The following is a 15,895-nucleotide window of genomic DNA, read 5'->3' as shown; positions in this document are numbered from 1 at the left end:
GTACATAGCGAAACGTTCAGTGTTTGATCAGCTCTGACTCTGTCGCCTGTATGTCAATCTGGGGTCATGCACTGTGTAACTAGTATGCCTTGAACGCACGGCAATTTTTATTGTGCCGTTGGAAACCTTGTGGCTCTCATGAGTTCACAGGGTGCTCGTGGAAAAAATACAAAATACCTGGGAAAAGTTGTACATGCCAATAGGCTACCCCAGTGTTGGCCTAGGAGACAAGAACTATTTGACTGTGACTCTTTTGGTAAAGAGGAGAAATTCTTATGAAGCTAATGCATTAGTAATTATTTGAATTATAGCCTTCAAAGATTTCTGGGTAGAAGAACAAAAGGTGACAAAATGGGGGGCAATAATCTATTTGTGTTTTTTTGTTTCTTGTTCTCTTCATTATATGTATAGGTAAGGAACAAGAAAATTAGTTTCCATAATGTCTCCCAATAGGCTTCAAGCTTTGGTAATAACTCTCATTGATGTTACAATTAAGACTCTGGGCAGGTGGTAAGCCCTTGTATATATTTAATGCGAAAACAAATAATTCAAAGGAACATGCAGTGCTATTATTCGGTAAAAAATTGACTACATCTTTCTGTTACAGCCAGCAGAATCAAAAGCCATTTTATTGCTTGTCATAACAAATTAGGCTATTGTGCTCGGGGTTTCTCGTTTCCTGCGTGATTTAGAGTTGGTCATATTGCCGCTCACTTGTCATGAGTTACCTGTCGCTAGTGGATGTCCTCGCTAATAAAGTGCTTAAGTATCGGTGTGAAATGGATTTGGGGCTGGAGAGAAATTGGCACCTTGGCGATAATTCCATCCATCTCATTAATTACTTCTGAGAAAGGGGACAAATTAATATTGATTGTGACTAGGCTGGTCCTGAGCTGTTTTTTTTTTTGCCACCCTGATGTAACGCCTCATTGCATTCCCAGGTTACAACTTAAGGGAAGCGAACATGCATTAGCCCATTATACGCCCGTAACAAAAGGAGGAACTTCCTGTCTGCAGCAGTATTTAGCTTACCTTCCTTGTCAAGAGCAGGGATTAAATTCAGAAGTAGCCAAGTCATCCGGGGTCTCTGGTTCCAACATTAAAGGGCCCCATTTAGTCCATCTTATCAATGACAGATTATTCTCATTAACTTTTAGCTTTGCTGGAATGTGCCACAGAATTCAAGGAGTCCAGACGGTAAATTCTGCTGAACTTGTGTAATATTAGTTTAGCAAGTAAGGGCACATTGGGAAGCAACCACCTGGCCCTAATTTGGAATCAGACATCTTTGCCCGGTATTGTGCACGACGGATTTGACTGCCAACTATACCTGCCATGTTGCTTGCATTTGGAAAGAAATCCGTCTTCCCTCTCTTTCTTTTGTTTCTAATTATCAGTTACGTGTATCCAAGAGAAATGCAATTTCTACCATATATTCAGTCAACTGAGGACGGCGGAATACGCTTTCTTCTGTGGCTCAATTTCTGCGGGGTCAGGGACAGCTATTTGTAATTCTGCAGGGAGGTGGCGGAAAGTGTTCCATCGCAGCTGTTTCTCTAGAATTTTTGAAATGGAAAGAGGCCATAAGAGAGCTTTGTGAAAACTCAAACCAGAGTCTCGAATTGGAGAAAGAACGGTTTGTGATTTACGGTGGAAGTGAAAGTGTAGGGTTTTTTTTTTCCTTTGGAGTTGCTTCCTTTGTTCCTAACACTGTCATCAAAAGTCACAGGAACAACTAGAAGTTGGCTGAGAAGGAAACCGGTTGCAGGCCAAAGCAGGCCGTTGTTTGTGGTGGGGGGTAAAATAATACAAATGGCATACATGCATCTCATTGGTCAGCTTTGATAATACCAGCTCCCTTTCTCACATATGTAGTCCAGGGTTGTGAATATGAATGAACGGAACTGGCTTTCCTTTAAGCTTAATGAAATTGAGATTCATTTGGTCCAGCTCTGTAGACTCAAAGTCATGAATACTGTGCTTAATCACATTCAGTGGCAGAGGGGCAGTGCCTTTCATTAAAGATGAGGTTCTCTGTTTTGCCTAGAGGGCAGATATGCATGTTTAGCAAAAAAAACTTTTGCTGCTTAGAGGACAGCAAATGCCACTCAAATTATGATAGATATAAATGAAGGACAAAGTGAGGGCAAACAAAGTTCTTCTTTTTAGCAAAGGCAAGTTTGGTAATTGAAACAACATATCAAATAAGGAAAAAAAGCCCAACACCACTCAATCATGGATGATTGTCTCAAGCAAAATACCTTTCCGGTTTCCAGCTGCTTTTACACCATCCCAGAATAAGTTTATGTAATCATACAGAATTACCTCTGCTCATAATCTATAATGCCAGCAGTGCAAACCTGATCAGACCACTAGTGCTCATGTGTGATTCTCATAGTGTTAAAAGCATATAATAAAGCCATGGTCAGCCTGACTGTAACACCAAGATTTCTGCCAAGTCCTAAATATCAATACTGTTTATGTTGTTTTATTGAAAAGAAACTGGGCTGAAGGTATTCAGACACCTGATTGCATCAGTGTAAAAGTGTTAAGGATATATATATAATATATAAAGCCTCCATCCATCCATCCATTATCTATACCCGCTTATCCTGGGCAGGGTTATGGAGGGGTGCTGGAGCCTATCCCAGCATGCTTTTGGCAAGAGGTAGGAATACACCCTGGACAGTCCGCCAGTCTATCGCAGGGCACACACACCATTCACTTACGCACTCATTCCTATGGGCAATTTAGAGTCTCCAATTAGCCTTACCTGCATGTCTTTGGACTGTGGGAGGAAACCGGAGTAACCCAGAGGAAACCCACAACCTTCTTGCTGTGAGGCGACAGTGCTACCCACTGCACCACCGTGCCGCCCGATATATAAAGCATGTACTGTAGAACTGTTAATGTTGATGCATTACACAGTGAGTCAGTCTGAAGCAGAATCATGCATGCCTTCCTATTTGCACAGCATATATTGATTTCAACCGGTAATGTTATTTCAGCGTTTTTACATGCATTTGTTCATTTCTCTTTTTCCGAAGCCTCTTTGAAAGAAAATCAGGGATTATAAATTAAATTACCTGAGAATGTGTGACCTACGACAGAGAACTTCCAGGCAGACAAATCCGGTGCAAGCAAGTAGGAGAACTCAAAATAAAGCGGAATTCCAATCAATCCACATACATTCATACAGCATGAAGCAGATTTAGTGCTGAGAGAACAGTCTGACAGAGGATTTGGTTATAATCAGTAGGGCCTTGTGCTTTTCTGACTTCCTTTTTAACCTGCAGTCCTGTCCTCCAGCACCGAGAGAACTTTATTACGCTACTTGGTAAGCAATCAACATATGTCACCATCCTTCGTTTGTTTACAACACAAGGTGTGCAATCATATACTGTAAGTGAAGGGCCAGTACAGATGCATGCTTTTATTTTAGCCCAGCAGTGTGGCCCTAATTCAACTATTGAACTAACCGTGGTCTTCATTCTAGGCCTTGATTCATTGAACCAGGTGCTGTAGACTAGTGTTGGGCCACAACAAGTAACTGCACCCACCCTTTTTCAGATAAGACTGGACACCTACAGTTTATAACCTTGCACACTTGCACCAACAAGCTCTTCAATTGGCCCTTAATTACATCATTAGTCACTTTCCTTTGATTGCCTATCATTGATTACTGCTATTAGAGTGCCTACAGGGAAGCATTGAGGATAAAGACAGAAATACTGCTTAAATGTTTCTCAGGTCATGCATACAGGAGAACCTCATGGCCCTATATAGGGTTATAGTCAGTGATTTTACAAGCGTGTAGTGATTAATGTGGTTTAAACCATTTGAAAAGTTTTGCAGTGAATTCCAGGTTCCTCCCAAGTCTTGTCTTCTTTCTTATAGAGTAGATAAGGGATCCGGTCAAAAAACATGTATAGAGAGCTACATTTACAACCAGCAAGCAATTACTTTAAATATCCCTTATATATTTTCTCCAGTTTAGCAAATTTAATTCCCTTTAAAAATACCACAAGGATAGACTAAAGGTCAATTCAAGTTACTGCAAACGAGTTACTGCAAACTCCTCAATTGCTGATTTCAGCAGGATTCCATTTGTACTACAATTATTTAATGGCCTTATTTGGGAATATTTTTGTTTAAAATGTGTGTGTGTGTGGGGGGGTGTGTGTGTGTGTGTGTGTTTTAACAAAGTTAGTCTACTGATAAATAGCCTTTGCATCGATCAGCAATGGTAAGGTTTAATGATACACACTATAATTAATGTCTGCACTGAAGCAGAGTATAATGAATAAAATGTAAGACTTAGAATAATTTATTTATCTTTGGTTGTTTCTTTTTTACTTCCCATGATTTGGTATTGATGCACTGTAACACGTTTAGACACGGAGCACCATTAATACAGGCGGAATTGATTTTGTTAAACAGTTAATGGAAACCTGGAGGGCAGCATATCTAATTAAAAATCAAATGTTTAGTTTACCCTGTAAATTTAACACTGGTTGACTGGAAAATCCGTCCTGTGCAGTAGGTTAATTGACTTGTAGTGCCTTTAGCTCTCTGCCAAAAACGCAGAGCCCGCTGGGGACTGCAAAGTGTCATTTTCTTGGTTGATTTACCCACCTGTCGGGCTGAACATAGAGCTTAAAGCCAAGACGTCAAAGTGGGTACCGAGCAGCTTCTGCCGAGGTCTTGAAGAACAAAGAGCAGCGTTTACCCTTGAGGGGAGGAGTGAAATGGAGATCTGTCTCTTCTTAATGAGCATAAAACTAGGGCTGTGTTATCTGGGAGAGATATTTGTCAAGTGGTTAAATCCACCCCATGCCTGTCCATTGTCCACGCCATTTCAAATCCAGAGTTTTCATAACTTCAAAATTCCGGGCAGCATGTAATTGTTAAGGTAGCACTTAACACCTTCAGTAATGTTGTGTTATTTAGCTCAGTATTTAATTATCTGCAGACTGAGGCAAGCTCAGGTCATTGCTACGATTAGCACTGTGAAGTTGACACGTTTTAACGGGCACGTAATTGTTATTTCTGACCACCCATTGCTGCTCTCTGCCCACAGGTAAATGGTCATAAATCCCATGGAATTTACATTTTCGCACCTCCCGCAATTGCTTAAATTTTCCCCAGCGTAACTAACTCTGCAGCGATGCAAAATGTTTCATCACCAGCGGTGTTGGATTTTGTCGCCCCCTGGTGTGCTCCATAGGAATAGCATCACAGCAGGAATACTATTCACGGACAAAGAAAAGGCTTCTGCTACAAACTAACTTGAGTAGATTTTTGACACTCAAATCCCCCGAACGGATTCACCGAGTGTTAATAAGGGGCGACATAGCTCAGGAGGTAAGACCGATTATCTGGCAGTCGGAGGGTTGTCAGTTCAAACCCTGCCCTGGGCGTGTCGAAGTGTCCTTGAGCAAGACACCTAACCCCTAACTGCTCTGGCGAGTGAGAGGCATCAATTGTAAAGCGCTTTGGATAAAATCGCTATATAAATGCAGTCCATTTACCATTTAATTTCTCACTCTGCACATACTTGCCTGTTTGAGAAAGGCCGTATGAGAAGTGGGAATGCGGACCGCATTTTCACAGAGACTGAGAAACCTGTAGACTTGACCAGGAATTATGAATTGAATTACATTATAAATGCATTAAAACCAAAAACATCTTATACTGTATCTCATAAGGAGAGCTTTTCTTAATTAAGCCGATCAAAACACCCATCAAAAATAATTACCATTATTGATGGTTGGAAATCACATCCAAAAAAACTGGTAGGGGAGAAAGGAAAAAGGAAAAAAAATATGCATAATTGGTTGGTCATACCAAAACTGAATTTGAAAGCATAGTGCACCACACCTTATTTGTATTTATTTATTTATTTATTTAGTCATTAATTAATTAATTCATTCATTCATTCATTTATTCCTTTTTACTGTACAGAAACATGATGCATGTCCTCAAACAATGTTGTATGCCTTGGATTGGTCCTTGAGTCAGTTTCCTTTCACTCAGCAGAATTTAGCCCTTGGAAACGAAGTGTTTGGACTTCAGTGATCATACCAGAACACAGCATGTAGCCTCCAAGACTGGAGTTTGGGATCCCTTCGTAGACTGTGCAGCGCTCGTGCTGTTGTAAGCATGTGGTCTCATTAAAGAAGGAAGGCAGAGCATTGTTTGACCCCACCCACAGCCTTCGCTGGGGATTATTGATTCCCTCTTTCAGAGCTTGCTGGCAGGTGTAAATACAGACCTCCCCGTTGCCCTTTTAACACTGCTCTTCTTGTGGAGTTTGTTCAAACTGAAGCTTGTATCAGCCGTCTGTTTTAACAGTCTGAGCGGCAGGCCTGTAGGCCGAGCAGCCAGGTGAGCAAAGGGAGAGGCAGGAGGTGTACCTGCCAGGAGTTATCTGCAGCCTGGCAGTGAGCCCTCCACACCAGCGTAGGGCAGCACTCAGAGACTGCACAGATGCACACAATGGTCCTGAATTAAAGCAGGAAAGAGGCCCATTCCTGTCTGATTCCATATATTCTATATGCATGTACACACACACACACACACACATAGAATATATGGAATCAGACAGGAATGGGCCTCTTTCCTGCTTTAATTCAGGACCATTGGGTGCATCTGTGCAGCCTCTGAGTATATATGTGTGTTGTGTTTTCTTTCGCATGCTATATGGTGTTTTTCTTCAGAATTGTACTGCAACATTATCTTAAACAATCACTTAAGCAACTGTACACTTATCTGACCCGTATTCCATAAACAGTAGAATTGAAACCTTTAAACTATTCATTTAGTGCTGAAATTCCATATTTCAACTTCTAATGAGAGAGAGAGCGAGAGAGAGAGAGAGAGAGAGAGAGAGAGAGAGAGAGAGAGAGAGAGAGAGAGAGAGAGAGAGATATTATGTCAGCAATTACTTTATGGTTTGTGTCGTTGTATATTCCGAATAGCTTGCATTCCATTCTCAGTCCAAGCATGAACAAATGCCCCTTTTTACTCTGGGTCTGTAATATCACTTTACCAGACTCTATCTGCAGTTATGGATATAAATTTCTCAGACAGTGGTTATTATTGTGTGGCGGCTGCTTTAGCATGTCCTGAGTTTATATTTACCCAATATAAATTCAATCAGTACTGGTTACTGGATTCATTTCAAGTGTCATTTACTCAGCTAAACACTTACTAATCTTTGTCATGTAAAATAAGCTTGACCCTTCGGTGACTGGTAAACGTTTCACCCAGTGCTGTCATCCGACATTATCAATGTTAAATATTACAGATTTATAAAACAGTAGTAAGAAAATATAGGCATGGATTTATATGTGCACAGATTCATTTCACATAAGATTCTTTGTCCTGAGTTATTGAGCAAAGTTAAAGAACAGAGAGATTTAACAGCAGCGAATAGCTGTATCCACATTTATGATTTGCAAGCAAATGATTTTATGAGCACTGATGTCAGAAGTATTTTATGGAAAAATACCTCCAAAGACAAGGTAAAAAAAAATAAATAATAATAATCCTGGGTGTGTGAGATCTACGACAATAATATCTTGCTGTGCAATGTTCACTTTAGGATGATATCCATTCTCTTTGGTCTTCAACCTGACAATATTAATAATGATGTTTTTTTTATTATTATTATTCTTCCTACAACTGTCAGCAAGACGGTACGGTAGCTTTCTTATTCCTGCGTTCATGTGCTGAAGTGATGAACGGTTTCTTTTGCGCGAACGCGTTTGTCATGAATTTTGGATGACTGAGTAGCTAAATGAAGTTAATTTGAGATAATGAGTTTCCTCTGGTTCTTCAAAGTAAATGGAACATTAGCTTAATTGGGTTTGACGGCGTGAGCAGGTGTCCCGCATTGTCTCTTTTGTGCGACTGATGTTCCGAGGTGCTCCGTCTTCTGCTGCGGGGCCGTAACGGGAAAGGGGCCCGCGCCCGGTCGTGGCCCCCTGGTCGGGGGTCACTGTCGGGGCTTTGCCGCGGGACTTGCGCGGGCTAACTCTAGCCTCTTAGCCCCGGTTGTGCCGGTCCCCTCGTTGTAGTGTATGCAATGGTGACTAATGAGCCCCCCCTGGGGAAGGGGACAGATGGATAAAGCCTTTCAGTGGGGTGAAGGAGACGTTAGAAGGGAACAGCGGGGTTGTGCGCATGGTGACGTCGGTGCATCTTTCAGGTCCCTCGTTGGTGGGGCTAGTCAAGAAGGACTGGGCCTCTCAGAACAGCATCGCCCTCTCCTGGCAGGAACCGGGCCAGGTGGTGGACTACGAGGTCAAGTATTACGAGAAGGTGCGTCCATGCTCACAGTCGTAGGAGGAGGTCTGTCACTTCATTCATTTTATTACTACAGTGAGGCCTGTCTTCAAGAAATACCATGAAAATGTTATTAAAAATAAAAATAATAAATTCAAATCATCGTCTATAATTACATAGTTATTCTTAAGTTATTCTCTTAAGTGTGACTCTGTACAATGGAAGAGCATCTGTAAGCAGAGAAATTAAGCTCATGATCAGGATTTAAATGTTTTGGCTCATGATTAAATGCAAATAGTTGCTTTTTGTCCTTCCAGCTTGATGGCCTGTATAACCTTTTAAAGCTGTAAGCAGGCTGTTCAGCATCCTGGGACACCTTGGTGTGAATAACATTACTCAAAAATAAAACGGATTGATTGATATGCGGGAGAGAGCACCATCTTTATTAATTTTTAATCTCCAGCTGTCCGTGGCAATTATACCAAATGGACCTGTTACATATCATATCATTAATTATGATTATTACTCTTTGAAAGTGTAGTTCATGTATTATAGTTTTATTTGCTGTTATTTTGATTATTTTGTATCACTGTGCCCTTCTCCCCTTCCCCAGCTGTCCATGGAAAGATACCAAATGGACCTATAATATATCATATTAATTATGATTATTACTCTTAAAAAGTGTAGTTCAGTTAAAACTGTATGTGATATAGTTTTATTTCCTGTTATATTGATTATTTTGTGTCATTGTGGCTTTCTCCCCTTCTGTTTTAGTTTTTTTTTTCCTTTCCCCATCCTTACTGGTTCAGTTACTTGCAAGCATAGTAAGCTTAAGTTATGTTCTGGGTTTTTGTGATCTATGCTCTGTCCCCTCTGGCTCACAGGAGCACGAGCAGCTCAGCTACTCTTCCACCCGAACCAAAACGCCCAGCGCCATCATCGCCGGCCTCAAACCCTCCACTCGCTACATCTTCCACGTCCGTGCCCACACCTCCACCGGCTACAGCGGCTACAGCCCCAAGTTTGAGTTTGAGACCGGGGACGAGAGTAAGGAACGGAATACACTGAAGAAACTGAGGACACATTGAAATGAAACAGATTATCAAGATGTTGCAACACTTTTGTTTAGTTATTTGCTATTTGTTTTTTTTTTCTTTTGCACAAATGCACAATGCTAATATGTTTTATTTTATTTCTTCGTTTGTCCAGAGTGACTTACACATCTTACTTTTTTCTTTATAATGTCCGTTTGTACTGCAGGATATTTACTGAAGCAATTGAGGTTAACTGCCTAGCTCAAGGGTATAAAACCAGTTCCCAACATAGGATTTGAACCTGCAGCTTCCAAGTTACATGCTCAGCTACCTAACCGTTACAATTCGGTACACCACTGCCAAACGCATCGCTTCTGTTTATCTGCAGTGCACGTGTCTGCTTGGCTCTTGGCCTTCCTTTCTGTGTGTAAGAACGTGCTTATCGGCTCATATGGGAGGTTTGGGTTCTGGCGTTCAGGAGGATTACAACCTTTCTCTGACGGCTTCCAGTAATCGCCCCGCTAGCCTTTCTCTACTGGAGTAGCCTCTAAGAACCCGAAACCCCGGTCCCCAGGCTAGCCGTCAATAAGGTTGGATTCAGTGGGATTAAACACAGGCTGTGCAGAGTGGGGGGAAATGCTGAAGCGAACAGGGTGTGATGACCTTGGTTTATCCAATGCAGTTTCTCTTTTATTCCTCAATGGTCAATCCAAGCACCAGCTTTATGTTGTTCTTCTATGAAACGTCCAGAATATACAGGATATGTATATACACAGTGAATATACCGCCTAGGTCTATTTTCACTGCAGATAGTGCATATATACCACTCCTTTGACACGTATCGTATGTCTCCTCTTCTATCACTGAACTTATCTCTCATGTAACTATAGACCAGGGATATTCGGCTGGTGGACTGAGGTACTCTAGGCCCCCTGATCATTGAGTTACATGCACAGTATTTTATGAAATCTGGCCCCCAGGAAAACATAGCCGAAAAATGCTGCTACAGTACAGGCGCTATCACGCATCTCCCAATGGAGAAAGATGAGTGGTACAGTATACTTTAATAATCTTAAACTGAAACAACCTGTTAGCTTACAGTAAGTAGTCATCTTACATTGAATTTATCTCTCATTTACACTGATATTACCACATCCTTTCATCTGAATGTATAATTCCTCTTACACTGACTGTATAAAACTGAGAGCACCAATTGTCCCTTAATATACAGAAATACCTCAGTATATATATATACATATATGTATTTCACTGCATCCCATTCATCCTATGGTCCACATACCTCAGGCATTGAACTGAATGCACTATTCAACTCACATGACTGAATATACCATTCAGCTGCATTCCTCACCGAAGAGGTCCATCAGACCTGTCAAGGGTCATTAGGAGAGCTTGCATGTGACAGCATTCGCACAGCTGCTCTCTCGCTATCCGAACCTGACATCCGAGAGTCCAGTCTCCGAGCACAGCCCGCGCTCATTAGCGCTCGCGCGATTGGACCGGCGTCGCTCATTCCAGTCCTTAATGCATGCGTGAACTCGAGAGTGGGTTTGAGCGTCTTTTCCAGAATCTTCCGCCGAGATCTCCTGCCTCCCCTCATCCCCAGAGACCGCCTGCTAATTACAGGCAGAGAAAAGCGGGCCTGCGAGCTCTCCCCATTGTAAATGCCGTATATTAACATTCAAATGATTCATCTGCGATTCGACCGCTGTGCTTTTATTTCAAATTGGTATTCATTAGCTGTGAGTAAAAAAAAAAAAAAAAAAGGCTGACAATTACAATCACATTTCAATTGAGTTATTAAGTGGTGATTAAATAGGCTTGAGGAATTATTGACAAAATGGGCGATCGTGAATATTAAGTCGGTCCAATTTGGCGGTACAATCATGGGTCAATTACAAATTCATGAAACACATTTAACCATTTGAATTATACAAAACCATGATTCGTTCCCTACAAAAGCTGGTCATTGTGTCTTAATGCATTAATCTGTCTAGTTCTATTCAGAATGAAAAAAAGGTTTTTTAATATTTATGCTATTACACATTTAACAGTGCAATTCCACAGCAAAATGATCAACCTTAAATCAACTCTAGCAGTGTAAAATAAACTTTAACACAGTACAGTAGGCTCAATATGTACCCAATTAGAGTTATAAGTGCTCTATCGCAGCTAATGTTACACTGAAGATTTAGTTGTAAATGCTGTAATATTATATTTTATTTGAATTTCAGTGAATAGATAATAAACAAATAGGTATTGACCTTTGTGGGGGAAAATGTTTAACTCTTACAGTAGATGTAGAAAATAGTGAAATATACAGTACCAACAGTGGCTCTAAGCATTCATGTCAGTTCATTTACTATGTGAAAAGAAAGTGTCTTTCTGTTTTTGACAGAATGATGTGTTTTGCTATGCTGCTGCCATGTCTGAGTTAGTCGGGCCATTGAGATGACTGACACGTGCTCTTGGCTCTCTGTTCCCTCAGCCTCTGACATGGCTGCCGACCAGGGTCAGGTGCTGGTCATCGTCACGGCAGCAGTGGGAGGGTTCGCCTTGCTGGTCATTCTCACGCTGTTCTTCCTCATTACCGGAAGGTAAGAGCTCCTGATGTTTATCAGCCCCCGTAAAAGTGTTCTTCTATTCTAGGGGTTTTCAAACTTCATCCTGCGGGATCCCCGTAGGCTGTTTTTTGGTTACAGACATTCTCTTCATTAATCAAGTTTGTTAAAAACTTTTTTACATTAAACTTATTTTAACTCAATTACTTAGTGTGCACAATATCAGCCATTGGGACCCCGCTGATTTCACCTTTGAGTCTATATGTAAAAAATTCTAAATAGCGACCCTTTTTCTACAGGAATCATATGATGAAAGCAGAAAATGAAAATAATGTAATGTATTACAGAAGCAAAAGCATTCACTGCTTTTCCGCATTTCATATCAAACGTTTTAACTGTGTTTGAAACAGAAAAACCAGCATAAATCAGTGTCCCTCAAGAGCTTGAGAACCCGTGCTCCTTTTAGGTTCATTAAGGCAGTGGTTTTCAGTCCTGGTCCTGGAGAGCTGCAGGGTCTGCTGGCTTTTGCTGTTGCTGTACTTAGCAGTTGGGTAGCACAGCAAGTGATCAGTTAAAGCTGTTGATTGCAAGGCTATCTCAGGCCACCTGGCTTCTTGGGTCTGAATCGGTTGCTGATCTTAAGGCAAAAAGAAAAACCAACAGACTCTGCGGCTCCCCGGGACCAGGACAACAAACAGCTGATCTAATGCGTGTGACTCATCTGAATCTGAATCGCATCTAGTGGTAAGGGCACCGATATTAAAATAACAGCCTGGGAGTTTATCTTAAGATCAGACGCGGCCTTGAAGTTCTGGAGGTTGATTCACCACCCAGATGGCTGGTGGGGTTGCGGAGCTTTTTTCGCGAGCCATGAATAACGCAGATACGCACAGAGAGAGAGAGACCCCGCCCGGCAGGAGCCGTCACAGGGCCCTTCCCACAATCCATCTTGTTAATGCTGCGAGACACTGGGCGCCCCTAAGCACGCGCTTTTCTTGACCGCGAGGCCGGCGAGCGACAGGCCCGGCCGAGCGAACCGACGCCCAGGACAGGCGAAGAGGCGCCGCGGACGCACGACCTCTTTCCTTCGGCAATTACGCGTCCGATTGCTTAACGGCGCCCGTCCCGGCGGAAGGCTCGAGCGGTTCGCGCGTATCGTCGGGAAGGCTCGAGCGGTGACGGCTGGCCGCCGTTACCGGGGCCGGTCCGTTCCGTCACGTCAGCGGCAACGGAAAGCTCCGCGCTTTAAAAGCCGTTCGCCGAGGCCGACGCTTCCAGAAATGTACTTTACGTGATAACTTAAAGGTCGCGCAATGTTTTTTTTAAATGCTAAGAGACGATAAGAGAGGCAAAAAAAAGTGAACATTTTAAACCAGCAACATTTAAAACGGATGTGAATATGTATGAATGAACTCAGCAAAGGTCACTGTTGAGCAGAAAATTGGCTCATTGAGAGTGAAAGCTATTTTGTCGGGGAACGCAAAATGCTACTGCTCGGTTGCTATTTCTGGTCGGTGGACAGTTTCATTGCTTTAAGGATGGAGTATTCAGGAGCCCAGACAGCTCCAGTATGCGCAGAACATTTTGTTCCCTCCCCGGATGCGAACATCTGGCATGCGGAGTGTATTTTTCCTTAATGATCTACTCTTCCTGTATACAGTGTACGGCCACAGTAGGTGTGCTTGTAGCAGTCAGAGGGAGTGCACATTGATCTTTCTAACTGTGTAGACTTAGCTCATTGGGAAGCATTACAGAATTTTTGACAGACAGAGCTCTAATGTGAGTGATTTCCTCTCTTTTCTCCCTCTGCAGTTGCGCTGCTGCTTATGTTTGTGTTATTACCTTTTCACACGGGGTGGAAAATTTTAATCGCCTGGATGCATGCGACTGAAATAATTTAGTACTGCCAACAGCTTCCAAAACACGGAGAACTACCAGTGGATTCCCATTGGATGAATGTAGTCAGGCTGAGAGGAAAAAGAGATCTGATCTTCGTTGAGAGATCCTGACAGCATGAAGCTAAAATGGGGGGCTGTATGTGAGATCATGTGACAAAATGGAGCAAACCCTGCTATTATTATTTTGAAAAACCATCTTCACACCTGCCTAGTAAAGGCATGGAGGAGCATCTATTTTTGGAGCTAACAAGAGTGTGCAGCTTAAATGTGAAGTAGTCATTAATGAGGTAAGGCAGATTTCTAATTCGATTTTTATTTTTCAGAGTATGCAGGACAGAGAGAGAGAGATACAGGGAGAGAGAGAGAGAGAAAGAAAGAGAACACATGCTATATAGACCTGTTTTCTCTGTAGAAACAGTGCAGTGATAACTTTGAACTTTCATGATATTTATCATTCAGAGGAGATGGAATCCATCACTGTAACTGAAATATTCCGGCATCAGGGCTGTCTGCCAAACCTGGCCTTTCGATCTCTTCGCGACCGCACACGCGCCGCCGTGATGCACCGCCACGGGCTGAATGTGAACCAGGGGAGCGTCTCCTGTTGCCTGCGGGGGCACGTACGAAATGAGGGCGCCGGGTGGGACGTCCTGTATCCGGACGCAGTTCTGGTTTCCAGCTCAACCACCCCGTGTCACTCCCTAATCTACTGCCTCACCTTCCCCTCGAACCCAGCGCCGCGTCTATCCACTATGCATGAGGCTGCTGTCTGTCACCATGCCAACGGCAGAGGACTCGCTGTCACTCTGAAGGAGAGCCATTCAGTCTGCAGGCTCGCGCTGTGCAGAGAGAGAGAGAGAGAGAGAGAGAGAGAGAGAGAGAGAGAGAGAGAGAGTGTTAAAAAAAACTGCTGAAGGCACGCATTCACCATCCCAAAGAAAGGTATCACTCGGCTAATCAGATGTTCCATCGCTGAACACGGGTTGTTTTGTTTTTCCGAGGTAGTTCACCTTCATGGAAGGGCATATTGTTTCTTTTTTGTGTTTGTTGTGTGGACTGTGGGTGCTGGTGAAACATGCATGCCCCACCCATACTATCATGGCCAGTAATCATTCCTGCATCCTCTTTGCTTCATTCATTTATTTATCTATTTATTAGTTAATTAATTCATTCTTTCATTCAACAATGGCACATACGCATGCACACTAACACACAAATATAAACAGACATTCACACACTTACTCAAATATGCACATGTAAGATCATATACATACTGTATGTGGCATATATATACATGCATACAGTATATGCAGTCATGGACCTAAACATGCACTGCACATGTATACGTGCACACACACACACACATGTGCACATACACACACACACTGAATATACAGTGGAACAAACCATAAATGAATTGTTCACATGATCTCTTTCTCTCTCTCTGAGTTCCTCTCTGTGGTTTTATACAGTCTTTACGCTTGTGGGAGCTTTATACTTGTTTCAGCCTGGTTACAAACCTCCAGCTGGATTAAATATTACCTTTTTTAGCATCTCTTCAACAGCATCTCATTACTGCTACGGTCTGTAAGACCATTCAACATCGTTGACACGATTCCTTTGACCATTATCTTCACAGGTTCCTATTCCACCAAACCAAGCTGCTGCAATAGTGTTATGTTGTAATTACTTTATCTGTGAGTTACATACCGCATTTTCCAATGGTATTTAAGGTGTTATAAAAGTGTTAAGCCTTTAGTCCACGATCTTTGGAAAAATCGCAAACAAAATCTTAATTGGGTCCCAGAGCATTTTAACAAAGTTAATTAAGCTGCCAGTATCTAGGTGTAATCATAGGGATACAATGTTCCCTCACAAATGATACCGTCGCTGCCATGGGAACCTTTATGTGGGTTAGGAATATGGGCTTCGAGTAGGACAAGGCATCTGATCGCAATCTCAAATTAAAATGGAGATCTGTTAATCTTGTTCATCTTTTTTGTTGCCTTTTCCAGTAGAATGGAACTCTTTCTGAGAGTAAACGTTACTGTAGGAAAATACTTGGATATGAAGGAACGCGTGCCATGTGATTAGT

General features: G+C 42.2%; 1 protein-coding gene across 1 annotated transcript in view; it reads left to right on the top strand.

Moving 5' to 3' along the window:
• Positions 1–15,895, top strand: part of LOC118224250 (ephrin type-A receptor 6-like) — a 174,690-nt gene that overhangs the window by 133,423 nt on the left and 25,372 nt on the right. Inside the window, exons 6-8 of the mRNA XM_035411571.1 lie at positions 8,213–8,325; positions 9,174–9,336; positions 11,830–11,938. Coding sequence (XP_035267462.1) covers positions 8,213–8,325; positions 9,174–9,336; positions 11,830–11,938 — 385 coding nt within the window. The remainder of the gene's footprint in view (positions 1–8,212; positions 8,326–9,173; positions 9,337–11,829; positions 11,939–15,895) is intronic.

The sequence above is a fragment of the Anguilla anguilla genome, chromosome 3 (genome assembly GCF_013347855.1).
Source record: "Anguilla anguilla isolate fAngAng1 chromosome 3, fAngAng1.pri, whole genome shotgun sequence".
Classification (NCBI taxonomy): Eukaryota; Metazoa; Chordata; class Actinopteri; order Anguilliformes; family Anguillidae; genus Anguilla; species Anguilla anguilla.
The sequence above is the reverse complement of the archived record's forward strand: the minus strand, read 5'-3'. Positions and strand labels throughout refer to the sequence as shown.